Source organism: Phyllostomus discolor, chromosome 6 (genome assembly GCF_004126475.2).
Source record: "Phyllostomus discolor isolate MPI-MPIP mPhyDis1 chromosome 6, mPhyDis1.pri.v3, whole genome shotgun sequence".
In the NCBI taxonomy this organism is placed as follows: Eukaryota; Metazoa; Chordata; class Mammalia; order Chiroptera; family Phyllostomidae; genus Phyllostomus; species Phyllostomus discolor.
In genome coordinates, this window is record NC_040908.2 from 108306724 (window position 1) to 108332954 (window position 26231).

At 40.9% G+C, this 26231-nt stretch overlaps 1 protein-coding gene across 1 annotated transcript in view; it reads left to right on the forward strand.

Annotated features, from left to right (window-relative positions):
• The first annotated feature begins 2622 nt into the window (after nucleotides 1–2622).
• RAB38 (RAB38, member RAS oncogene family) overlaps nucleotides 2623–26231 on the forward strand; it is a 49580-nt gene continuing 25971 nt past the window's right edge. Inside the window, exons 1-2 of the mRNA XM_028516116.2 lie at nucleotides 2623–2962; nucleotides 24262–24542. Coding sequence (XP_028371917.1) covers nucleotides 2761–2962; nucleotides 24262–24542 — 483 coding nt within the window. The 5' untranslated portion in view covers nucleotides 2623–2760. The remainder of the gene's footprint in view (nucleotides 2963–24261; nucleotides 24543–26231) is intronic.

The window sequence follows — 26231 nt, forward strand, 5'->3', positions numbered from 1 at the left end:
TTGGGGATTTCCTGTCCCCAGAGAAACAGTGAGCTGAAACTTCAGGACCCATTTCTTTTTCTTAAAGAGTCCTCTTCCACCTAATTTTAGGTACTTCCAGTTCCAGAAAACCTCAATCATGGCCTGCCTGTCCCACACAATAAATCTAAACATCTGATGCTCCAGCATTCTCGTGCTCAGAGGAGGAGGTCAGGTGAGGCTGAGGATGACTCAGCCTGGGCCTGCTGGGAAAACAGGCTGGGGCCTGTGAAAGAGTTGGGTCGGGCGTAACATTGAGGGCTGGCTCATGGTGTGTCTCAAACTTTCACCCCCATCCTCCTTTCTATCACCATTAGCTCCTTGCCCAGACCAGATTTGCCTTTCAGATCTACAGAACCAGGATTGGTCTGACAAGAATCTTATTTTGCCACCAACCCTAATTTTATAGGCTCTGAGAGTGGCTTAAGCACTTCAAGACTGTGAATTCCTCTCCCTACAAAGCAAAGCCACTGGTGTTGGCCAATACATTGAGCAGGTAGAAAGAATATTTGGCTCCCTTAGATATAATCTGCCTGGTGTGTCCCTGCGTGGGTGGAAACCAAGGAATGACGGCTACCTATCTCAGTACTCAATAAACATGCACCAGTGCAACTCTGTACACCCTCACTTAGTGCCTCTTATGAGCAAGGCTTCTGAGTTACCCTCTGAGAGGGCGGAAAGCTGATAATATATAGTGCCTGTCCTCTGTGTTTTTATCAGAGAACATGACATAAAAAACTTGCTCCTCATTGAATATTAACAACTACCACGTATTCAGCATCTACTATAGGCTCTGCATTTTATTTTATCTTCTCTAGTCTTCTCAACAACTCTGTAAGGCGGATATTATCTTCATTTTGTTGATGTGGAAACTGAGGCTCGGAAAGGTGATGTGATTTGTCCAGGCAGGCCTCTGGGGCAACCCTCTGCTTGTGGAGGCTGAATGTCAGAGGAAGACAGAAAGCAAGGGTGTGCCAAACCTTCCGCTCTTGGTTTCACACCAGCTGGGGTTTAAATTCCAGTGCTAATACTTGTATGGCCTTGGGAAAGCTGCTCTCTGTCTTGGCTTCCTCATCTATAGATTGAACAAAATACTCCACTTCATAAGGCAATTGGAAAGATGAAATGAGATAATTGTGGGCACCGCTCATTTCCCCAGCACATTCAGGTACAAAATGACTCATTGGGCACAGAATGCTCCTCTCCTAGATCGAGGACTGGCTCACGCTATGTCTCAAACTTTCACCCCCATCCTTGTTTCTATCACCACTAGCTCCTTGCCCAGACCAGACTTGTCTTTCAGATCTACAGAACCAGGATTTTTTGTCTGAAAAGAATCTTATTTTGTCATCAACCCTAATTTTGCCACTTCTTCACCAACTTCAGATTTTTATTGAACTGGTACTTTGTCATTGAGACCTTCCCTGGCCACCGTATCTAAAAAACCAACCCCATTCCAATACTTCTTATCCTTTTCCCTACTTTGAACTAATATATTAAAAATTGTATTTATTTATTTTTGTTTATCTTGTCTGTCTTCACCCACAAGAAGGGAAATTTTTTGAGATACAAAAATGTTTGTGTTATTTCTGTATCATTCTAAGCACAAATATTTATTGGTTAAAAGAATGAATCATTTCAAAATAAAACAAAACAAAAACCCCAAAACTTTTTGGTACCAAAAGACTTAGGTCTGAATTTGACTTTTTCCTTAATACCTGTTTGACCCTAGATATATTACTTAAAATGTCTAGGTCTTGGTTTCCTCATTTGTAAAATGTGAAGAACAATGCTTTTCATATTTGGACCGCTGAGATGATTAAGTGACATGTCTGAAAATTGGCACGCAGAAAGAGCTGGATGAATGCTTGCTATTATCACTTAAAATAATCTGACCAGTTGTTTAACTTGTTTCAGTAAAACTCAAATCTGTTAGGCTAGGAGAGGAGGAGGCTAAAAACTGTGTATGCCCTCAGTGTTTCGGCCCAATTGCCCTCCTCTTTGGGCTATAAACAGTTGAATACATGTGACATCGCTTCCTGTTCACAATCCAAGGCTGCTGATGGGTCCGGATTACCTTTGCCAGGTCACTGCACAAGGAGGCTGGGGCAGCTCAAACGACTTGCCCAAGGTTAGACTGCCTCAAAATCCAGGGCGTGCAGGGCCTATACATAGGTCCTGTCTCTTGAAATTATATCGCACGCTGTGCTGCCTTTCCTCCTAGGTTCTCTCTGCAGTGTGGGGCCCCTGGTCTCAGGAGCCCAGGGTTGACAGGGCCCCTGGCCTCAGGAGCCCAGTCTTCAGTCAGGCTTGTCACTGACTATCATCTCCTGCAATTCACATAACATTTTAACACTCAGTTTTCTGGTGCAACCCACGCCTCACAGCTTTATGGACAGGATCACAGGCGAGGAAAACTCTGGAAACTGTGAAGTGCCGTACGCATTACCTCTGCAACAGGTATTAACACGTGAACCCCAGCTTTCCAGTCCCTGGAGTCCCTCCCATTTGCACTCTTCTCCAAAGCCACACAGCGTTGGGTGGAAAGGCGGATTAACCCCAGAGCTCCCGTAAGGGCGTTTCTCCAGAAGGCGGGGGAGGAGTTTCGCCCCTCGCCCCCGCCCAGCGCCTTCTCTCTGCTAGCACTATCGCTGCCTTCCCTGTGTCTCTCACCCGCCCAGGCCCCGGCTGCGCTTCCCGGCCCAGGCAGGCTCTGCACAGCACAGCGGGCGGGCAGCCAGGATGCAGGCGGCGAACAAGGAGCACCTGTATAAACTGCTGGTAATCGGCGACCTGGGCGTGGGTAAGACCAGCATCATTAAGCGCTACGTGCACCAGAACTTCTCCTCGCACTACCGGGCCACCATTGGCGTGGACTTCGCGCTCAAGGTGCTTCACTGGGACCCGGAGACAGTGGTGCGCCTTCAGCTGTGGGACATCGCAGGTGAGGGCTGGGAAAGAAGGCGGGGGCGGGAGCGCCTCGCAGCCTGTTTGCAGCCCAGAGGCAGAAGGGTTGCGTGTGGCCAAGTGAGAGAAGCAGGTCTCCCCGACCTGCACCAAAAGAGACTTTTCCTGGTGGGCTGGAAACTTGGCTTCAAAGAAAACAAAAAAGTTTTTTGCTCTGGCTGAAACTTGCAGCGCACTCTCTGGCGCGTGGAACTGTTGCTTTAACTACCTCCCACACTCTCTCCTGGGATCTTTCTGTCCTGCGCGCGGGCCTCTCCAGGGAAGCAGAAGGAAACCTATTTAGACTTGCGTTCAGTTCTTGGCCTCCAGCTCATTTTCCGGGCTGGTGACGCGACCCTGACTGTCATGCCTGCCCTTCCGTGCTCAGTCCAACGCAGGGGAAGCCCCTAAATCGGTTCACACCAGAAACCAAGAGAGTTCCAGGCGAGTGGAATTAGTTCCCGTCTTCAATCGTTCACTTAATTCCAGCTTTCTTCACCCCCTTTTCTACTATCAGTCAAGCTAGTTGGAGGTTGTTTGCGTTGAGGAAGCCACAGAGCTTCCTATGTACATATGGGGGCAAAGCATTGTTTCTCTCCCCTGCATGTGCACTGTATCTCTGTCTCTCTGGCTTTCTGTCATCTCTCAAAAGAAGTTTGTGCTTGTATTTTAGGGACACTATTTTGTGTAAGGGTTTATGACATTAACCATAAGATTTCTTGATTTGGTCCTAAAGTTTTCATTGAGAAACCTGGAAAACAAGAAGCTTCTTTACACTGTTTGACATCAGAATTTGATTCTGAGAGTTGGTACCAGGAAGGAGGCGCAGTGGAATGTGAGGATGCAGTGTCTGCTCCAAAAGTGAGTCCCTGGACTGAGGCTGCTTGGAACCTGGTGGTGTACAAGTCTTCATTGCAGGTCCTGCTCTGACACTCACTAGCATGCTCAGTGGCTTCAGACAAATGCCTTTAGTTCAGTGCATCCCTGTGAAATGCAGAGGGGTTGGGCATGGCCGCTCAGGAATCTTCCTGCTCGCTGCTCAGGAGCTTGGTCTGTGGCACCAAGATCTTTTTGAAGTGCTGGGCCCAAAGTAGCTGCTTCCGTTTCAGAAAATAGGTTCATTTTAGCTGGTACATTGGACTGGAAACATTTTATCATGGCTTGAAGTGAGAACAAATGTGGAAAATTTTTGAAAGGGCATTTCTGATTCTGGAGACTCCAGTGCCTCTTTAATCATCAGCTGCCAGGTCTTATGATAAAGCTCTTGGCATGCAGACAGATTCATGCATTAAGAGTCATCTTCAGTAGCTTTGGTAGCACAGGGGTTATCAGAGACCAGAAGATGTCATCAGCCACTATCTGATTGGCTTTTTCATCTAGAAAATCCACTATGAGTCTGTGTACTTTGTTCTAACTCTTTTGATGAGTTAGAAGTCTCCAGGACTCGGGTTTAGAATTAGTTTATGGTTTGAAGGGGTAGCTGTGATTTAGACTTATGTGTCAAATGTAATGAAGGAGGTGACCTCAGGCATTTTATACAGTATCCATGGGTCTCAGTGTCCTCACCTAACGGAGAAAAGAAGGTCACAGTGATTAATAACCTAAATTCTAGAGTTAAGCTGCCTCTATCTGGATCCGTTTTATCCCACATGTCCTAGGTGATTTTAGGCAAGTTCCCTAACCTCCTGGTCTCAGTTTCCTTAACAGTAAAGAGGCAAAATGCTTTTTCCCAACAAATGAGAGATAAGCAAATAACAAATACTAGCTAAAGCTGATAGTACTTCTATCTAGGAGAGCTACAAGCATTTCTGTTACAGTAGCTACCACTTTTTTGAGCATGTATAAATGCTAGGCAAAGGACATGATATAAATGTGCTGATTAAATTCAAATAAATAATGATTCCTATATTACATTCCAACTATGTTATTTATATGTTCCAAAATGCCCAGCATGATTTTTCAGCTTTACCCATATTACAACATAGTGTCATGAGCAGTGTAACCCCAAAGCTTCAAAATGCCTTCTTGAGCTATGATTCTGCACTAAGGTTGCCGTAGAGACTATAGTCACAGAAGCTTGGGAAGATGAGAAATCTGAGGAGCCTTGGTAATTCAGCTCTACAGATAAGGTGTGCAACATCTCAGTAGGGGAGCTTCTTTGTCCCAGAGCTCTGATGCTCTGTGGTAACCTGTCTTTGGCAGCCTCCAGCCCAAAGGCCATGTAGGCTGAGTTAGAAGTTGTGCAGCAGGCAAAGCTGGTTGGGAGAAGTTGGGCCATTGTGGGAAAGGATATCTGGAGCATAGTACTAACACGTTTCAGGCTGCATAGGTAGCCTTGTGAGGAATGAAGTCATGAAATCCAGCATCAACTGCCCATCTAGACTCCAGTTAGCTAAGTGTACTTTATAGAACCTTCAAATCACAGCCTGACTACTCAAACATTGAAATGCTTCTCTCTCTCACTTGTGCTCAACTCTGGTGTGTATAGGGAAAGAACAGGTAGTGAAGGCTGGTGGGCCTCTCTTTGAGAGGGTTGGGGGTATGGAGACCTACCCTGCCCTGCCCTGCCCTGTGGGATATCAGATTAACCTGCCGTAGAGGAAAACTTTGCTCAGTTAGACTCTCGATATTCCTTTGGTTCATTGCCAAGTGGGTCTCTGTTTGTCCAACAAGCTCCCATGATATATCTCTTGTAGCCACTTAGACTGGGCAGTCTGATCTTGAAAGGACCTTTCAGGGCTTGTGAACTTAGCCTTGAAACCAACATGAAAAGTTTCATAAACACCACAGGAAACAGCCATCACCCTAGTCCCAGTGATTCCACTTGAGAGGACGAACTGGACCAGCCGTGGGTTCAGAAGTTCTTGATAGAGTGAGAAAAATTGAGATGGTTTTCCCAAAGCCACCCAGCTAACAAGTGGAAGACCTGGAGCTGGTCCAGTTCTGTCTGGCTTAGAATCAAGCCACACCGTTTATGGCCATTGGCCTGTGAGTGCTTGGTGCATAGGTGGCCCACAGAGTTTATGCCCTCTTCCCCTCTAAAGGCCTTGCTTCTTCAGGAGATGGGTTATCTTCGCCTTTTCCTTCCTATTTCTGATGGGCTTTTGGATATTATACAGTACCCCTGAGCAGACATTGGAAGGAAGTGGAATGAAAATGTATTTCTGAAAATTTGATTCTTGGTTATAGGTTTCATTCTTTTTATAAATTTATCAGAAAAAGAGTTAAAAAAGTGATCACACTTAAGATTTTTTTTTTTTCTTGGTGTGCTTTGGGACCAAACTGCAGGAATTGGGACAGGGTAATAGTAGCTAACATTTCTTAAGCACTTATTCTTATAGTTGTCCACACAGGTTTAATTTCCCAGTAAAATAGCTGTTTGAGTGGTAGTGATAGAATTGAAAACTGGGCCCTTGAATCTAGTACCCAGGTCCCTAACAGATTGCTCTACTTCCCATAACTTAAAAATGGAATACTTTAGACATATTCTAAATACATTCTAAATTATAGGTTTGATTTTCCTACGATATCATATTTGTACTACACCACCTCTTGTCTGTGTCAGTTTTAGTATATTCTACTGTGTTCAGGTAGTATGTGGGCACTTATTCCAACTTCTTATTCCAAGTAACTTGTGTAAGTTACATAGCTTCTATGTCTTGGTTTCCTGTCAATAAAGTGGAGACAATAGCAAAATCTGCATCTTAGAGTTGTTAAAAGAATGAAATGAATTAATTCATGTAAAGCTGGGCCTAACACATAGTAAATGCTGAATAAATGTTAGTTATTATGCTTGTTGTTTTAACTGTTATCACCGATTACTTTTGCATACAATTTCCAGCCTGATCTTGCCAGCATCACTGAGGGTATAGACAGAGCAAGTTATGTCAAATCTATTTTATATTAGAGAAAATTAAAAGTCAGAAAGGTAAAGGACTTGCCCAATGACACAAGAGCTAGCGAGTGGCCAAGAAGAACAAGAACAGCATAAACCCAATTCTAGATTTAACCAAGAGAGTGGAATATAAATTAAGTTGACAGATAATTTAGAGAGTGCTTCTTCACTATGTGAAAGTTTCACTGCAAGACTGTACTAAATAATCAATGCCTCTAAATACTTAAAACAAGATCCAACTTACAAGAAAAATATTTTCCTGCAGGGCACATCTGTCCTAACTTTCCCAGCCTAAGCCATGTGACAAAGAAGCATGGGAGGACATTAACTATCCCACAGGCAGAGTGAAAGAGGGAGGCAGCCTAGAGCAAGGGCCAGGAGCCCCAGGACACTGACTCTGCAGGCCAGTGGCCGTGCAATTCATCTGTTCAGGGGGCTGTGTTGTTTTAGAGGTTGTGAAGTGCTTCCACATGGGTTTGTACTTGACCATACCATCAATATCTATTTCCAAATACTGCAATTCTCCAAGAAGTTTTAGAAGAAGGATCCTAAATATCAGCATGGTAGGTCTAGAAATGTAGAAAGAGCTAAATTTTACAACCACTATGTCAAGCAAAAAAAAAAAAAACAACAACAAACAACAACAACAAAAAAACCCCATATCTAATTGGGAGTGCTCGCTGCTGAGCAATTTACTGTTTGGATGATTGTAGATTTTCTAAATACCATGTGGACTAAAATGCTATGTGCTTACAGGTAAGTAATGCATACACCGAGCAAAAGGGTGAGCTTTCAAAGTAGGGTGAGGGATGCGTGTGGAAAGTACCACTGGGCTTCGTGCAGAAAATCATTAGAAACCCCATCTGGCACAGTCGTGTGAATATAAGGCTGTGGGACATGTCCCCTCATCTAGATTTTAGAGGACTGGTTCAGACAGGGGAGCGCACAGCAGACTGACCAAAGAAAGCTAAGTCGCTTGAGGGAAGGAGGGAGTTTGGGGAGGAACAGCTCTTATGGGTGCAGTTGGTTTCTTTAGCAGATGTCTATTAAAAGCCTGGTATGTGTTAAGTGCTGTACTGGGTGAGGAGAAAACAAAGTAGGATAAAGAATTGAACAAGACTTGATTCCTGACTTCAAGAAGTTCACATTTTGGTGGACATGATAGCACAACAGCAAATCACCATGGTTGTGAGTAAAGTGTATCAATATCAGTAACTCCCAAATACTCTGGTGGTGCAGAGAGGGTTCTGGCCACACCACTTCCATCCAGTCTTGGAGGTTAAACCTGAGCAGACAGGACAAAGCCTCTAGCTAATGTGATATTTCCTGTGCTGTACCTGGCACCAGTTACTCCCTGGGAGTGATTTCAGGGCTGCACGACTTGAAACAGAAGTTCATCCTCTGGCCCTCTTTAGTTCTTCTTCTCTTAAAGATCTCATGCATTCTCATGGCTTTAAACTCTATGCTGACAACTCCAAAACTGTGCATATGACCTTGACTTCTCTTGAGCTTCAGACCTTCAGTTCTGTCTTCCTGCTGTATGTCTCCTTTATGATACCTCATTTATCTTGCAAGATCAATATGTCAATAGCAAGTTGCATAAAAAGCAGGATTTTTTCTATTAAAGTGATATATTCTCTATGTGGCAAAATTGGGAGGTACAAAAGAAAACAACAAGAAAGGAATACAGACAGACAATATCCACAATCATCCCTCTTAGTGATAAGTAGTAAAGGATGTGATTTGTAAGGCTAAACTAGACATCTTTCCACACACACTGGATTTTTAAATTTGTGTTAACCACGCTATCTTTCTTCTAGTCACCAGACTTGAAACCTCTGCCACCTTTTCTCCTCCTTATTTGACCTGCATACACCATCAATCTCAAAGTCGGATAGTGATTATGCCTCCCCTGCCACTCACTGCCCTGGACTCGTGCCAGCACTATTAATTACTTAACTGTTCTGCTGTCATAGCTACCTGGCTCCATCCAGTCTCCTCGTCCTCCAGTTCCTGTATGTACCAAGCTTAGGTTTATCTTCCCAGGACGTCACTTTGGTGGCTCCATATTGCCTTTGGATTATAAACATCATTATGAGCAGAATTAAAGTGGTGGAGATTAAACGATGGGCAGGCTGAAGATTAGCAAACGTGCAGATTCTAAGTCATAGAGCTACTGAGGGAGGAGTTCGTGAGGTGCTGGCAAGTAGGGCGTGACTGGAGTCCTTGATGCCTGGCTGTGACGAAAGGAAGCCCGGGGCCTGCCTCACTGTGGCCCTGTCATCAGGAACACAGTTACTCTAAGGAGCAGCTGAGTGGCACTTAAATTATTTATTTTTGTCTCACTGAATTTTATTAAAATAGTAGTTTTAAAACTTGAAGACTTGAGAGGTATCAGATCTTGCCTGAAAAGATTTAGTCATTCACTTGATAAGCAGAGGAATTTAGGGGGAATGAAATGGATCAGGCATTGCTCTTACATAGTCTGATAGTCTAGTGGGGCATAAAGATGTTAAAAGAAATCATGGAGATGGTTATTTAACTACTATTTTGGTAAGTGCTGTGAATGGAAAGTATCAGGTGCTAACAGCAGGTAAAAAACGGGGCCTGCCCCAGCCATGCAAGGAGGTGTGGAGACATGGCGAGGACTGCAGGTTGGCTGGTGTAGCCTGAGATTACAGTGTGTGAGGAGGCGGTGGGGAGATGGAAGGAGCCAATTAGGAAAGAACACGTATGCCAAGCTTAAGGCTAAGAGTGATAATTCCTTGCATTTATCAGTTTGCCATGCCAGGTTTTGCACATTTAATACCACTGTAATGTTGGAAACTAGGTCTTACTGTTTCCAGTTTTATAGGTGAGAAAACTGGGCTGAGAGTAAGTAGAACATGGTGCTTGGTACATTGTGGTTGCTCAGTAAAAGTGGTTTGGTATTGCTATAGTTTGCCATGTATAATGTGCACCTATGTTTTTGGCCCAAACTTTCAGAAAAAAAAACCTTTCATTTTAATTTTTTAATTCAGTTTTGTATTTGTTTATATTTAGGAACAAAACCGATTATCATATTCCAGGGTATTATTTAGCATATGGATGTTGTTATTGCTTTCTAGACTTAGAGAGCAATAATTTTAATGCATAAGCATAAATAAAAGAATGAAAAACATTTATATAGATATGGAATTAGCACTACCCATGTATACTGTGTATCATTATTTTTCCCTCATAAATTGCACATTATACACGGCAAAATACGTTGAGTAGTCTCTGGGGTTGACATTTCAGTCATCACTCACCTGAACAAACTTTCTGAGTATAGTTTTCTTGTAGTAGATAAGCTTAGAGCCCTTTCTCCCTCTTTTCTGGTGATTAGCTTTGGGAATCCTACAAATTTTCAATCCATTGAGAATGCTTTTTATTTCTTCCACTCCCTTTGGTTCTGAGATGGACATGTTCAGAGGACTATGGTGGTCCCAGTGCTACTGGGGGGGTGGGGGGTGGGAGGGTCAAATTTATTGTGTCAAGGGAGGACTCTCACCTTCTAGGCTGCTGTGCTAAAGTGGCTTCCTCAGCTTCACAGGGCCATGTCTGTGATGCTAGCCTGGAATTCCAAGTTATTTATTAAGTTCCAATAGTCTCTTTCAGATGTTTGAGAATTTGGTTTTAAAAAATTATATAATCATAAATTACTCTTTGAAGATAACTCAGGTTTTAACTTCCTCCATTCCCCATTCCCTTTAGTTTCCCACTCTCAGGTATTAATCAAATGCTGCCTTTTCTATCTTGAAAAATAACTCTTATTCCCCCTTTCAATAGCTGTGTTTTCTTCACAACTCACCTGACCTACTGTAGCAGCTTCCTAGTAGCCATCCCTTCCTCTAGCTTTCATCAGTTTATACTCCACAAGGGTGAGACTGCTCAGCATGGTGTCTTTCTCCCCTAGATGTTCTCCAGCTTAGCATCCTTCAGGGTATGCCCATCGCCTTCAGAATCCTGCCTCCTTCAGGAAATCTGTATTGATCCCATTTGAATAAGGGAGGCACTGTTTCTCTGCTCCCATTAAATCCCATGCTTACCCCAGATTAGAAGTCCTCCAAACTGTTACCTAATTTGCAGCCAAAACTAGGACCTAGCCTAGTACTTGGTTCTTGGTAAAGATTTGTTCAACTATTTCATCATTGCTTTAACTCTAAGATATATCATTGATATGAAAATTTCTTCAATAAAATGAAATTAATAACTTAATTTTGTTCATGCTTGAGTTCATAATTTTATGAATATTAACACAAAAATACATATATTTTAGAATCAATAAATATGGTAGGCACTTTTTGAAGGTAGCACTTTACCATAGAAGTACGGGAGTGACCTTAAAGACCATCCTTACAAATGGTGCTTCTTCATTTACCAAAGTCTTCATCATTTGGAGAGAAACATGATTTGTTTGGAGGTCAAATGACAAAACTATCTTCTCTATGATCTTTGGATCCAGTAGACGAAGTAATAATACCTTCTCGATCGATCATTTCCACAGAGTTAAGACTTTGAGAACTCATCAGACCAAACCCTTTGTTTTATAGATGAGGAGCTATGATGTGAAAGGTGGGGGGGGGGGGGTGTCACCTTTTGTTCTTGGGCCCAGAGAAAGTTAGGGGTAGAGCTGGAACCAGAATGAAGTCCCCTCTGGTTCATTAGTGATGAGATTTCAATAATTAAAAACTACCTTTTAACCCCAGATGTTTTGGTGTTTTAAGTACTGCGGCACAGAAATCATTGACTTTGGTAGGCACCCGGTACCACATTGTTAACACAATGAAGAAGAGAGGACGATGGTGTGGACAGGGGGAGCACACAGAGTCATCCACAGTCTGGCTTCAAATAACATTTCTATTTAACTCCCCCTCCCCACCCTCTGTGTTAAGGCTTACAATTTGGCTATTAGAACTCCTTGCTGTTCCTTCTTCACACCCCATGTTGATTGCCTCTGTGCCTTTGCTCTTGCTCTTCTTGCTGGCTCACACAGGTGCCCTTCCCTTTATTTCCACATATCTAACTCCTACCTTGTGTTTGAGGCAGGGCAACTCCTCTACAGAGACTTCCCTAATTTTCTCATTCCAGTGGTGCTTCTTCCTCCCTTGAGACACATGCAACCTTTTTTATTTCCTTCTAGCACTTCTCCCTTTAGCAATCAATATACTACAGTAATTCTGTACTTCTCCAAATATCCTTCATGATTTTTAGCAGACTTCGCCACTTGCTGTTTATTATATAATTTAGTGAAATGACTGTGGAGTCAGCAAAGAAGAGAAGGAGAAAACATCACGTAGGAGGAGACCAAGGGCAGGTTTGAAAACAAAGTGAGAGAGAGTTCGAGGATAGTCAGTGGCTTCAAATGTGTGTGAAAAATCAGAACCATTACTTTCAGCTCTGAGTCTTTACTTTTTGCAGTCTGTGTTACTCTGATACATTATTTAACCTTTCTTCACCAGCCCTGCACAAGTCTGCTCTCTCAAGACCAGGGATGAAAAACTAGCTTCTTGTGTCGTGTAGAAGCCCAGCTTTACTTTCTGAATATGTCTACTTGAGCTCCTCAGTTTAATGTCAACAAAGGAATTACCTATAGTATGAGGGATTCAGTCACATTTCAATCTTATTTATATAGGGTGAAGTTTAGAACAAATTAATTTAAGTCACTTGTTAGGAGGACTGTTCTCCCTGCAATATAAAGGCATTAGTAGCCACCATTTCTGGAGTGTCAGGCATGGTGCTGTACATCTTTGTGTATCACTTCATTTATCGCACACAATGAGCTATCACAGAGATGAAAATCTGTGCTTAAACAGGCCAGAAAATACATAAACAAGCAAAAAAAACCTGCATAAGACTTTTCAAAGTCACAGTTAGTAAGGGGTCGTGCCAGAATATAAACTGAGACTTGTCTATTTATAAATCCTATTTTCTAAGTGCTCTATTCTACTGTTTTCTAATGGGTGATACAACAGAGCAATAGTTTTCACATGTGATGAATTGTTTAAGTAGCATTTAGAAGATACACATTGTTTATTTTAAAGTGATAATTCATTATGTTTTTGAACCTTTACACTTTTGGATAGAGCTAAGAATTGAATCAGCTCTGTTCCTCACATGCGTCACTGCTGCGGACTGGTAGTTGGTTTGCTGATAATGACCACCTTAAATACTGCCTTTAGGCAGGAAATCCATAGTGGCGGAGGGACGAAAGTCTCCAGTTGAGTACTAAAGATAGGAACAGCTACTATGCTCGATGATAGTGGAATAAAAATCATCTTATATGGGTAGCGTGGCATGTGGGTTTGTTTTTAATTTAAAGAAAACAATACTTTAATCTAGACACTGCCACTCTCATATCCTGTTTCACATTTATTTTCACATCACTCTGGCTTTTTATTACAAACTGGGAAAACCCTAGTTTCAAGACAATATGATCATATTAAAAGGAATGTAGCTTGATCTAATGTTAAAATTGTGAATTACCTCCAGTTAGTAGTTCCTGAGGTTTCTGATTGATCTTAAGCACCACTGTGTTTACCTCGAAGTTTTATAATGTCCTGTTGTTCACCTGTGAGTTCACTGAGGCACCCAGCACCCCTGAGTACCTTGATGCACATTTTTGGAATTATTGCTCTAAAGGAATCTAGAAATTCTTCGAGTAAAATCCTTAGAGGCCAGGGTCTCTTGTGAGTTACTTATGATAATATTTTTAATGGTTACTTAGAGGTGATGTCTCAGATGCTAAGAAACTCAGAGATAGCTTTTCTTTTCAATACATTTGGGTTTACAATTCAGTTGAGCTATTTTTAGGTAGCTTGGTGTGTATTTGTTTAGGTTGTAATTAGTTTAATTAAAAACACAAGATGCTGATTATTCTATCTTGATTCAGGGGAACCTCTCTTTATGGCTTGGTTTCACTCCCCTCCCCCATCCATTACTGGGTATTACATTATTATATGATATTGTTTCTCCATCCAAGTGAATTATTTCATTTAACCTGAGTAATGTCAAACCCCAGTCAAAATAAATTCTGACAAAAACCTCCAGGATCCTGGGATGCCAGTTTTCACACATATACACACATACACACAAACACACACTGCCTTAAATTTAAATACAAATTCAGAATTTACTGAAAATACAGGGTGGGGCAAAAGTAGGTTACAGTTGTGAGTATGCAAAACACAGAGTTTATTCTTGTATAATTGTTTATTAATTATACTATTTCCATACAAACAACTGTAAACCTACTTTCGCCCCACCCTGTATTTTTGGAATTTAATTTTAAACCTAGATCACTATAATCTACCCACTCTTCCTTTCTATACTGCTATTATTTAGGGACTAAGTAACGAATTGTTACTTTTTATGTCATCTTATTCTCTTGCACACATTATCTTAATTCAATATACTGCATCTAACTTTACCTTCTTGTTGAATAGAGGCAAGATTTGCCTATAAGATATGACAGCCAGTAGTAAGATGAAATGAAAGCCATTGTTCATAGGAGAACTGAAGAGATTTCATAAAGAGCTTGGGTGGTTCCGAATTGGGGACAGATTTTTTTTCAGAATGGGTCTTTTTGGTTTTTGTTTTTTTAAGGAAAAAAAAGGAAGGAAAAGGAAAAAAAAAAGGAAAAAGGGAAGGTAAGAGGGAGGGAGGGAGGGAAGGAAAGGAGGGAGATAGACAGATAGACAGACAGACAGACAGACAGACAGACAACATACTCAGGACATGTGTTTGACTGATGGTCAGCCAGGAGATAAGACAGAATGAAGCCTGTCTTTCAGAGTGGATCTTCAGAATGAACAAATAAGGCATAGAAAGTAAATGAGTCAGATCAGAGATCTTGCTTTGTTCAGTCCACTTCTTTCCCAGCTGGGGTTCCCTCTCACAAATAATGAATCAGTATTAATTGTTACTTCATTATGTAAAGAGTACTTGTATTACCAGTTCCATTCTATTTCGCAAGTCCATCATGAGCATAGACTAAGAGCCACTCAGAGTGTGTGAGCTATGGAGACATAAGGGTATGGTAATTGAGTAATTCAACGTGGGCTCAGGGAGTCTGCAGTGTAATTGGTGACACGGGCTGCAGAGGTTTGCGGCACTTAAAAAGGAGTACAAGGCAGGGCAAGCAAGTGACCCAGTGTCAGAGCTGAGTGAGTACAGAGGAGGAAGGAGTTGAGTGCAGGGTCAGTAGTCAGGAATGGCCCCCAGAAGGTAGGGGCCTTGATCCAACCTTGAAGAATAGCTAGAATTTAGTTAGGTAGAGAATGAGAGAGAGGGTGTGTTGTAGTGGGAGTGGGGCTGCCATGGAATGAATGGGCATGAAAGCAAGAACTTAGTGGAGCCTAGCAAGGCATTGTTTGAAGTGGGATCCTGATCTCAGTCTGAGGATTATCCTTTAAAGTATAGATCAAGATGTGTAACCTTGAAAGTCCCATAGGAGTCCAGAAGGTAAAATAAATGAACTCTTTCTGTACTTGGCAAAAACTTACTTGCTCATCTTTCAGAAGCTTCTGTTCTTAATATTGGATCACTCAAGCTACTGTTCCCTATTTCCCTAGGAAATAGGAACAAAGCTTCCACATAATCCTGGCTCACATTTTGTTCCTCCACAAAATTCCACGGACAGCTAGATGGCTGCACTGGAACAAGGCCAAAGTGTTAACTAGTATTCTCATACAAAGAAACAAACATGGGATTCTGGGTAAACATTTATAAGATACAATAAGAAAAATGAATCAATAGCAACAATTTCTTTTAAAATTATATAAATTTCATTGAGCTCTAAATATTTTTGTTAGACTTATTTTTAGAAAGTTGATATAAATACACAAATTTAAGGGCAGTGTTATTATGGTATATAATGAGACAAAAGACATCGCATCTCAGCAAAATTTATTTTCTTTAAAATTGGGTGTTTGGTACTGGTCAGATCCAATGGACTAATACCTAAACAGTAGTCATGTGATGTGGACCTTGTAATTCTGATTGTTCTGAGCTTTCAAGATGTTACAATATCTGTTTTATTAGAGATCTTCCAATTTATAACTTTTGGGAAATAGTTCAAGTTGCTTTAAATCTCGTGTGAGTCACATAACATGTTAGCAGCCCAATCTTCAGTTTTTGGCATCTGCCGTAGGCAGTAGTGGATCTCTGAAAGTGTTTAATTAGGAAAATGATAGGGTAAAAACAGGGCTTTGAAAGGTGAAAGTGGCAGAGGTGTATACAAATGAAAGCACAAGTAAAATTTCAGCCTTGACCATCACCAGAACTTCAGCCTCAAATACACGACCACCTACCCAGCTTATCTGCCTAACAGACATGTCAAACTTGACATGTCAGAATCGCAGTCTACTTCCACAAAATCTTCTCCATCTCATTAAATGGCAACTCCATAACTTCAATAATTCAGGCCAACAGTCTGGGAAATCATGCTTGAATCTTATTATAATCTATATCCCATCTGACATCTCTATCTCCAAATATATCTAGAAACAACCAACCTTTACCACCTTCACCACTACCACTTTGGCCCAAACCATTATCTCTTGCTTGGATTACTGTCGCCGCCCCCCCGCCTCCCCGTTCTAACACTGGCTCCTGTGAGTCATTCAGGCAGCAGCAATCCTCAACCATTTACTTCTGTCAGTTCATGTTTCTCATCTGCTCACAGTCCTTCAGCACTTTCCTCTCTTGTCCAGAATAAAAGGCTGCCTCTGTGTAATGGTCCCAGACTGTCTCCAGTCTGGTCCCTGTGATCTGCCTCACCACACACTAAGCCAACAGTTTCCTTGCTGTTCTCCAAACACTCGCCAGACTCATTGGTGCCTCTGTATCTTCATACTTGCTGTTCCCTCTGTCTAAAACCCTCTCCTCCTAAATATCCATACGGCTTGCTCCTTTACCAGTTTTTGGCTTTTACTCAAATGATTCCTTCTCAGTGGGTCATCACTATCCATGCTGCTTAACTCTGCCCTCCTCACCCACATACCCCTTTTGCCTTTCCTGCTTAATTTCTCTCCATAGCACTTTTCACCAGAAAATGTGGTATTATATACATCTTACTTATTTTTTGGTTTACTGTTACCTCTTTTTACTAGAATGTAAGCTTCATAAGGGCAAGAATTTTCCATTTTTTCTAGTTGCTAGAATGGTGCTTGGAAAATAATAAGCATTCAGAATTTGTTTTGTTAAATGAATGGATGAGGTGACGTGAGATGAGGAATTCTAACTGAAGTAATTTCAGTGGAAGTGGAAAGAAAGTGATGAATGTAAGAGACACAACAGAGAATGACTCTTAGAGACCTGTTCAGTCTGCAAGTATCCATTGGGAGGGGGCAAAGGATTACAGGTTATGTCTTCATTCAGGAAGGAGACATAATTGAACCCTTATTGTATACGAGGGTTCGAACACTGCACTCAGTACTGTATGCAGAGTGCAGTGTTTGTCGTAGGGGCTGAAGAAACTTGGTTCTGGCTAGCGGGAGATGAGTAATTTTGTAGGGATAGATTACACAAGGTTAATTTCAGGATATAACCCTAGGTGATTGATTGGTATTTTTCTGTCGATGGATTGGTGGAGCCAAGAAGTAAAGGAAGATGAAAGAGTTGAAGAGCCATTGCCAGAGAGTCAGATGGGCTCTTAAAAATGAGAGACCCTTGCTCACTGGGATGTTAGCCTGATTCTGAGTCTTGTCTGTGGGGCTCCCCAAGCCTTCAAAACAAGCTTAAGCCATTGTAAGCCCATCTGATCATCCTATCAATTGTATAGTTTGTTTCCCCCCTGAGTTTCTTGTGCAAGGTCCGTATTTACTGTTGCCTTTATCTTCCTGCTTATCATACTATTACTCCACATCTCTGTGGCACTTTTAGTTTTGCTGATTATGTCATGGCCCCCAAAACATATATTCTTTGAAATAGAGTAAATTGATTCCGAGGAATTATTTCTTAAGGTGGGAATGATTATGAAAGCATGACATTCCAGTCTGAAATTTGTTGCAACAGATATGCGCACCACCCAGTAAGAATAATGTTAATTTTATCCATCATTGACCATCTATTGATTATTTACCAGAAATTCAAGTGGAATATAGAGTAAGTGCATTCATATGCAGCACTAGTTCATGAATACATGATAAATTTTGTATGTTAGAGGAAGAAGGAATCTTAATTTCTGTTTATTTCTACCATAGTATCTTGAGCTCTCAACATATCTGAAAGGTAGAGAAATAGACCTTGGATTTACAACATTAAAACATGATTAACCTTCTCTCCAGGTTTTTTACAGCGTTGGAGACTTGGAACCAGAGCATGAATACACAGCATGATAAGTGTGAATGATGTAGGAGAAGGAAAACGCTGTGGGGCTGTGAGAAAGGGGGTCACCAGTTCCAGCTGGCAGGACAGAGGAAGTTGCAGAAATGTGTGACATTTCAGAGCTCAGTTAGAGGCTGCATAGAATTTCATTGAACAGAGTGGAGGAGACATGAGGAGGGAATTTAGGCTGTGGGAACAGTGATGCAAAAACCAGGAAATCCAGGGAGTAATGCAAGATGTGTTTTCAGAATGAAAACCAGTCCATTTGTGGTTCAGCCGTGGGTCCTTTGTTGGAAGTGGCAGGGGAAGAGTTTGGAAAGGTGTTTGGAGCCAAAGACCCCTCATGTGTAGTGTCAGTAATGGAGTCTGTTTTTTAAGCACGTGAGAGGCATTGAAGGGCTGTAACAGCAGAGCATAATGATAATATTTACATTTTGAAAGTAGATTCAGATACAAATAGAGTTCTAAGACTTCTTCACCTAGGGAGTGCTTAAAAAACTCCAACAAATTTGGGCCTCATACAAAGTCAATAAGATTCTTTGAAGAACATATAAAATATCTCAGATGATTTCTTTTTTTTTCCAGCTCTACTGACATATAATTGGCAAATAATATTGTATAAATTTAGAGCCTTCAATGTGATGGTTTGATATACTTGCATATTGCAAAATGATGACTATAATAGGGTTAACACCTCCATCACCTCATGTAATTGTCAGTTTTTGGTATGTGATGAGAATATTTAAGATACACTCTCTTAGGAACTTCCAAGTATGTAAGGCAGTATTGTTAACCATAGTCACCATGCTGTGCATTAGAACTCCAGAACTCATTCACCTCGTAACTGGAAGCTTGTATCCTTTGACCAGCATCTCAGTTTCCCCACCCCTAGCACCTGGCAACCACCATTCTAGTCTCTATTTCTATGAGTTTGGCTTTTTAGGGTTCCACATATAAGAGATCATACAGTATTTTCCTTCATTTGTCTGACTTATTTTCCTAGCATAGTGGTCTCATAGCCTTTGCCCATGTTGTCACAAAAAGCGGGATTTTCTTCTCTTTTTTATAATGGCTGAGTAATAATCCAGTGTGTGTGCACACATGTGTGTATGTACACATCACATTTTCTTTATTCATTTATCTGTTGATGGACGCTTAGGTTGTTTCTGTGCCTTTGCTGTTGTCAGTAATATTGCAGTGAACATGGGTGTGCAGATATCTCTTCAAGGTAGTGATTTCACTTCCTTCAGAGATATACCATCAGGTGAGTTCCTCTGCTGCCAGCATGGCAACTGTCTGCAACCTGCATCTGTACTGATATTATACTAAGGGAGAGTGGGAATGGTGAGAACCGAGATGCTGAGAGCCCCCACTAGGGAGCTGTCAGGGTCCAGAGGAGAAGCAGTGAGGGCCTGGACGGAGCTTTGGCAATGCGGATAGAGAGGAGGGGACAGATCAAGAGTGATATCTGAAGTAGAAGTATTGGTAGAATGTTGAAGACCCGTTAGGTATGGGGGTGAGGAAGGAGTGTGAAGATGACTTGGAGATGCCACTCTGGGTGGCAGTGTGGATGGTGATGTTATGAACCAGAGTGGGGAACACAGGAGGAATAAGAGGTGGAGATTTGGATGCCTGCCCATTGGGAAGGTTGATTAGAGGGGTTTGCCAGAGGCAATGAAGAATCTAGTTTAGGGTATCCAATCCAGTTTTCCTATTTTACCAATGAGGAAACTGAGGCTCAGAATGGTAAAGTGACAAATCTGAGGTTACAAAGCTAGTTGGTTAATAGAAAACTGAACATACTTCCTCTCGTTGTGTTTATGCCTGTCTAGAAGATTCACTGCTTGGTTGTGTTTACTGAGAGCATCTATATAGTACTAAAGGCCAAGTGAAAATATCATTAAATACGCATTATGGCTGTGTTGCTTGTATGTATTTTTAACCAAGTCCATGACACCAAACAGATCAATTCCAGGCTTGAGATAGAGAGCCAAGTGTTGATTTAATGGTGATATCACAGGGCTAGAAGACAAAAGCAGGAAGGAACCTTAGAGATAGGTCAGAACAACTTCACTTTACAGATGAGAAAACTGGGTCTCAGGGAGAGAAATGCGTTTGTCTAAGGCTGACCAGTGATTAAAATTAAGACCCATGTTTTCTGACCCATTAAGTTAGTGACTTCATTTTTTAAAAGATTTCATTTATTTATTTTTAGAGAGAGGGAAATGGAGCGATAAAGAGAAGGAGAGAAATATCCATCAATCAGTTGCCTCTTGTACCCACCCCAACTGGGGACCATGACTGCAAGCCAGGCATGTGCCCTGACCAGGAATTGAACAGGCGACCCTTTGCTTTGCAGGCTGACTCTCAACCAACTGAGCCATGCTGGTCAGGGCAAGCTAGCACCTTCTGCAGTGAGGTTATCCAGATTGTGTCTGCAGCCATTGTATTTATTGTGATTCAGTTGATTACTACTTAATACCCCTCGAAGCTGGGAGCTGAATCATGAGCCACATCCACAGGGCTGTGTGTTCAGAGACTAAGAGGAAACAGGCCTCTGGAAACATGGGATCATTTCCAGTGTATGCATCCAGTATGGCACTTCTTAGCTTAGAAGTTTCTCAAGGACAAAAGACTATATATTTGTAGCACAAAACATAGGGCCTAGACCATATTTGCTAATCAATAAATGTGTGTTAAGTGAGTGATCTAGCGTCAAGGGTGATTTTTGAACTATGGTTTATTTCCTTTTTATTAATAGTAAATTACCTATGATAAATACATCAGGTCTCTACTTTGCCCATATGTAGGCACTCACTAAAAATCACATGGTTCTCATTATTTTAATAAGAAACAGCAGATAGGGCTGTCAGCTGACAGGATAAGAAGAATAAAATGTGAGTGCTAGACATGCCCTGGTCTGAATGCGACCTCTCTCTGGAACACCAAAGATACAAACTTTCCAAGTCTATTGGCCCAGTGACCTCAACAAACAAAGGTCTTTTCTTTCTAGAAACACACTTATTCTCCTTGTTTCTTACCCGACACACATATTCTCACAAACTCAAACATACACACACATTTTCTTTTTGAATTCTTATGAATGTGTTCAACCTCTATATATTGCTTTTTTGTATAGTCTTGAAAATGACCCTTTGCCACATATTTGAAATGTAAAATCTTTATCTTTGTGGGCTGCCTTACTCTGCTATGAAGACCTCTGGACAAGTAAATTACTAAGTAACTCGTGACTTTGCTCTTTATCTGATTAGTCCCCTGAAAGGGATCATAAGACATCCTTACAAAGCCTAGAGGCCTTCGGAGTCCTGAATGATCACAGAGGGTAGCTTCCCCACCCCTCCAACCCTGTGTTCCTGAAATGTCATGGCCACCCTGAGTGCTATCAATGGAGATCACTGTTTTGCCTCAGAAACTAAAAAAAAAGGAAAAATAAAAAAAAAAAGAAAGGAAGGAAGAGGAAGGGAGAGATGAAGGAAGAAAGGAAGGAAGAAAAGAAAAAAGGAAAAAAAGAAGAGGAAAAGAAAAGAAAAGAAAAGAAAAGAGAAAAGAAAGAAAAGAAAAAAGGGAAGGGAAGGGAAGGGAAGGGAAAGGAAGGGGGGGGAGGGGAGGGGAGGGGAAGGGAAGGGAAGGGAAGGAAAGGAAAAAAGAAAAGAGAAGAAATTTAAAACTCATTTTGGGAAAAGGAAAGTTTACCTGTGGGTTATGTATCATATGAAGAGTATTATAACCCTTTCTTTCATTGACTGGATGGCTGTGAAAATAAAACAAAAAACGCTTCTGTGGCATAGCCCACATAAGAAATGTTTTAGGATCATCATGAGCTGGCTCTGACAAAAATGCTCTGTCCAGTCAGACCTGAACACGCAGGCTTACCTATGAGGATGAGAATCACTGAACTTCATCCATTTTCACTAAGTGCTTATGGAACATTTTCACTTATAATTAGTGCTAATGCCAATGTGAACATAACAACCTACAAAAAAAGTTTGGTAACTTGAATTAAAACTCATCATCACAAAACCTTGAGCTCCAACTTAAGTGTAAACGGCTCTTAGAAGTGTGTTAATCTGTGTGTTCTTAGATACACGCCACTTTCAGCATTTTATTCTAAGATCAGTTGGCTTATTGAATACATACCTAACTTAATTTATTTAACTTGATAAGACTCTGAACATAAATTCTCAAGTAAGAATAAAAGGCCTTTGTCTTATCATATATTTCTGGAGCTTTTTGTTTTGGAAAATATAAACCCAGTTTTCCTTAAACCCTGTCTTCAGCAACTACTAGTGGCTAGAGTGACAAGCAATAGAATTTTGTTGATTTCTGCTATTCAGCTGAAATACCTATGATTTTTTGTTATAAACCCTGGACTAGAGCTATGATTTTACTATATGTCATATTGGCTTTTGTACTTTTTAACATGCTGGAGAAAGGGAGGGAAATTTTAAGTACCACGTTGTTATAAAGTACTGTACTGGGTCCTTAACACAGGTTAATTCATATCATTTTTATGACAACCTTTCAAGGTATGTATTATAATTGCCATTTTACCAATGAGGAAGGCTAAACTTAGAGTGTGTAATAAGCTCGCAAATATTCACTTAGAAAATTAAGAATCAGAGCAGAAATGATTCTACATGATTGGTCTAAAAAAGACCAACTTTTGCCCTGGCTGGCATGGCTCAGTGGATTGAGTGAGGGTCTACAAACCAAAGGGTTGCTGGTTTGATTCCCAGTCTAGGGCATGTACCTGGGTTGTGGGCCAGATCCCCGGTGGAGAGCATGTGAGAGGCAACCACACATTGATGTTTCTCTCCCTCCCTTCCCCTCTCTAAAAATACATAAAATCTTTTTTTTTTAAAAAAAGAATACTTTGTTTAAAAGACCAACTTTCTTTTAATTAACTTCCTTCCTTCTTCCTTTGCTCTTCCTCTTCCTATCTCTCCCTCTTATTTCTCTTTCTCTCTCTTTGTGTGTGTGTGTGTGTGTCTGTGTGTCAGAGGGCGTTTCTTATACAATAGATTATAGACTACTTAAGGGTAGAGGTCACCTAGTTCACTGTTCTTGTCCTAGCATGTCACTCAGATACTGGCACCAACACATAAATATCTGTTATCTGTTTAATTGAGTTGAATGGGACACTCCTGATATGGAAACCTGGAGGAGAGCTAGTACAGGACTATAGTTTATTAGTTGAGAATATTCAGTGTTGGTAAATGACTGTGGACTCTGAATGAAAAAGCTCACTTTTGAATTCCGACTTCTAAAGTTAATTAATCTGTACAATTTGGACAGGTTACTTAGCCTCACTAAGTCTCAATTTCCTCACTTTAAAATGGGGATGATAATTGTACCTTTGTGATCAATTATGTAAATCACATTTCTGATGGTTAGTAAACATACAGTAAATGCTAGCTATTACTGCTACCCTTAATTAGAATTGACTGTGGATGTATTTTTTAACTATTACATTATTTAACTATTACATTATTACTATTAGGCATTTATTATGTTTATCATTACATCACCCCACCAAAATATAATCTCCACAACGTCAGGGATCTTACATTTTATCATTGTACCGCATGCCTTGAGAGCAGTGTTGTCCAATGGAACATTCTGTGATAATAGAAATGTTCTGTACTGGAGCTGTGTAAAACTGTAGCCAGTGGCCACATGTGGTTACTGAACACTTAAAATGTAGCTAGAGAGTGTGACTGAAGAACTGGATTTTAAATTTGAATTAGTCTTACCTAATTTAAACTTAAGTAGCCATATGTGGCTAGTGGGATACTGTATTAGCACAGTTCTAGGACATCAGATGGTATCCAGAAGTTTCAATAAATACTTGTTAAGTGAATGAATCCCCTCTCGACTCCAATATCAGGAACAAAGCTGTGTGACTGCATGTTTAGTTCATTCCTTAAAGATAAGTGATGAAGCATAGCTCATACTGGAGGCCTCATAACATTGCAATGCTTTGGTTTAGAATTTCAGCAAGTTTTTTTATTTCTATTTTTCTTTGGTGATAGGTCAAGAAAGATTTGGAAACATGACAAGAGTCTACTACCGGGAAGCCATGGGTGCATTCATTGTCTTCGATGTCACCAGGCCAGCTACGTTTGAAGCAGTGACAAAGTGGAAAAATGACTTGGACTCAAAGCTAAGTCTCCCTAATGGAAAACCAGTTTCTGTTGTTTTGTTGGCCAACAAATGTGACCAGGGGAAGGATGTGCTCATGAATAATGGCCTCAAGATGGATGAGTTCTGCAAGGAGCATGGTTTCGTAGGATGGTTTGAAACGTCAGCAAAGGTAATATGACCTTAAATGATAAACTTATTGTAGGCAAGATTCACATAGGAAATGGCATGTAATCATCGTCATCATTATCATAATGATAATAATATGTGTCTGGCTAGTGATTTATAGTTCCCAAACTGCTTTAAGCCCTTTCTCACCTCAGCAGGTAAGATGGGCAGACCAAGGACTATCATCCACAATTTAAGATGATTGTGCCTAAGGGAGCAAAGCATCTTGTACGTCATCCTGGTGGTAATAGTTAATAAATGTTTTTGTTTATTGAATGCTCATGCGTCATGTATGTTTTACATGCATCTTCTCATTAGTCCTGATAACAACCCCATTAGGTAAGTATGATTTTAGAATAAATAAATGAAATGGGCCACACAGTCAGTGTTTCTAATTTATTCATGTATTAATTAACTTACACTATCAACATATGATAAGTTCTTCTGTGCCAAGAATTATGCTTTGCCCTGGAAATGAAAAGATGACAAGAACACAGACTGTGGCACTGGGAATACTTGGATAGTGGAGTGAGAGAGTAGACGGCAAATAGAAATGTGCAGACCATAATGTGGCTTGGCAGCGCTCACTCTCTCGGGTGGCCGAGGGGTAGCAGGGAAGTGGGGCGTAGTCAGGGCGGGAAATGAAGAGTCAGATGTGGGTGGTGAGGGTATTATATCTCCCATTATACCCCACGCTGCTTTCTGATTTGTCAGGTAAATGACTTTTGCTCAAATCCCTTTTGGTTTTGTGTGGACAGTATCTTTACATCTCAGTATCAGAGAGAAAGACCACTTTAATGGTAATTTTGAAAGTTAAAAAATGCATAAATAAAATATAAGTAAATGTTTTGCTGTATTTTTCTGATATTTTCTGTATGCATGTCTGTGTTTTCTATTATTAGGATTTCATTCTACAGTTTTATATAATGATTTTCCACTCTTATTTATTTGTGGAGCAGGTATTAAATACTTGTGGAACACAGGCACTGGGCTAATTATTTGAGGTTCAGCTGTCAATAAGATGGGAATTGTCTCTGTACAATTTCTCATTATGGAATTTACACTTAGGCCTTATTGTGAACATTAGAGAATGGTCTGAAAACACAACTTGAGTGGACACCATTCCAATACGCTGAGGGGGAGCCTTGGACTGGTTTTTTGCTGGAGAGTAGAATGGCCAGATTTGCCCTGAAAACTAGGGAAGGATGGATTGCAGGTGAGTAAACCTGGACACAGTAGCATGGTAATTACTGCATTCCTATGGGAAAATGACAAGGCTTTGAATTAAGCAAATGGCTTTAGGAATTGAAAGGAAACCCTGATGTGAGAATATCACTGAAGTGGAAACACCGGCAGGATTAAGCAACTGCCTGGATCAGGAGACGATGCAGAGGGATAAGTAGGTTGCACTGACACTTTCTGTCCCAGCTGGAATTATTTTTGTTTCTACCATTTCATGGAGAGTCTCAGTCCCTACCTTCTCTCTGTGCTGTCTCTAAGAGGGCCTTGTGTTCAGAAATTACTTCTCAGTTCCTTGTCTTCCTTCTTGGTGTCTCAGTGAACTTTTCCCCTTTATTTTCCCTTCCTTTCCCAGTAAAATTCCTTGTCCGGCTGTTTCTTAGGGTGCATCCTTTTATTTAAGACAAGGTAGCTATCATTTTCTACTTCCTGATGTCACTAAACCTTTTTGGGG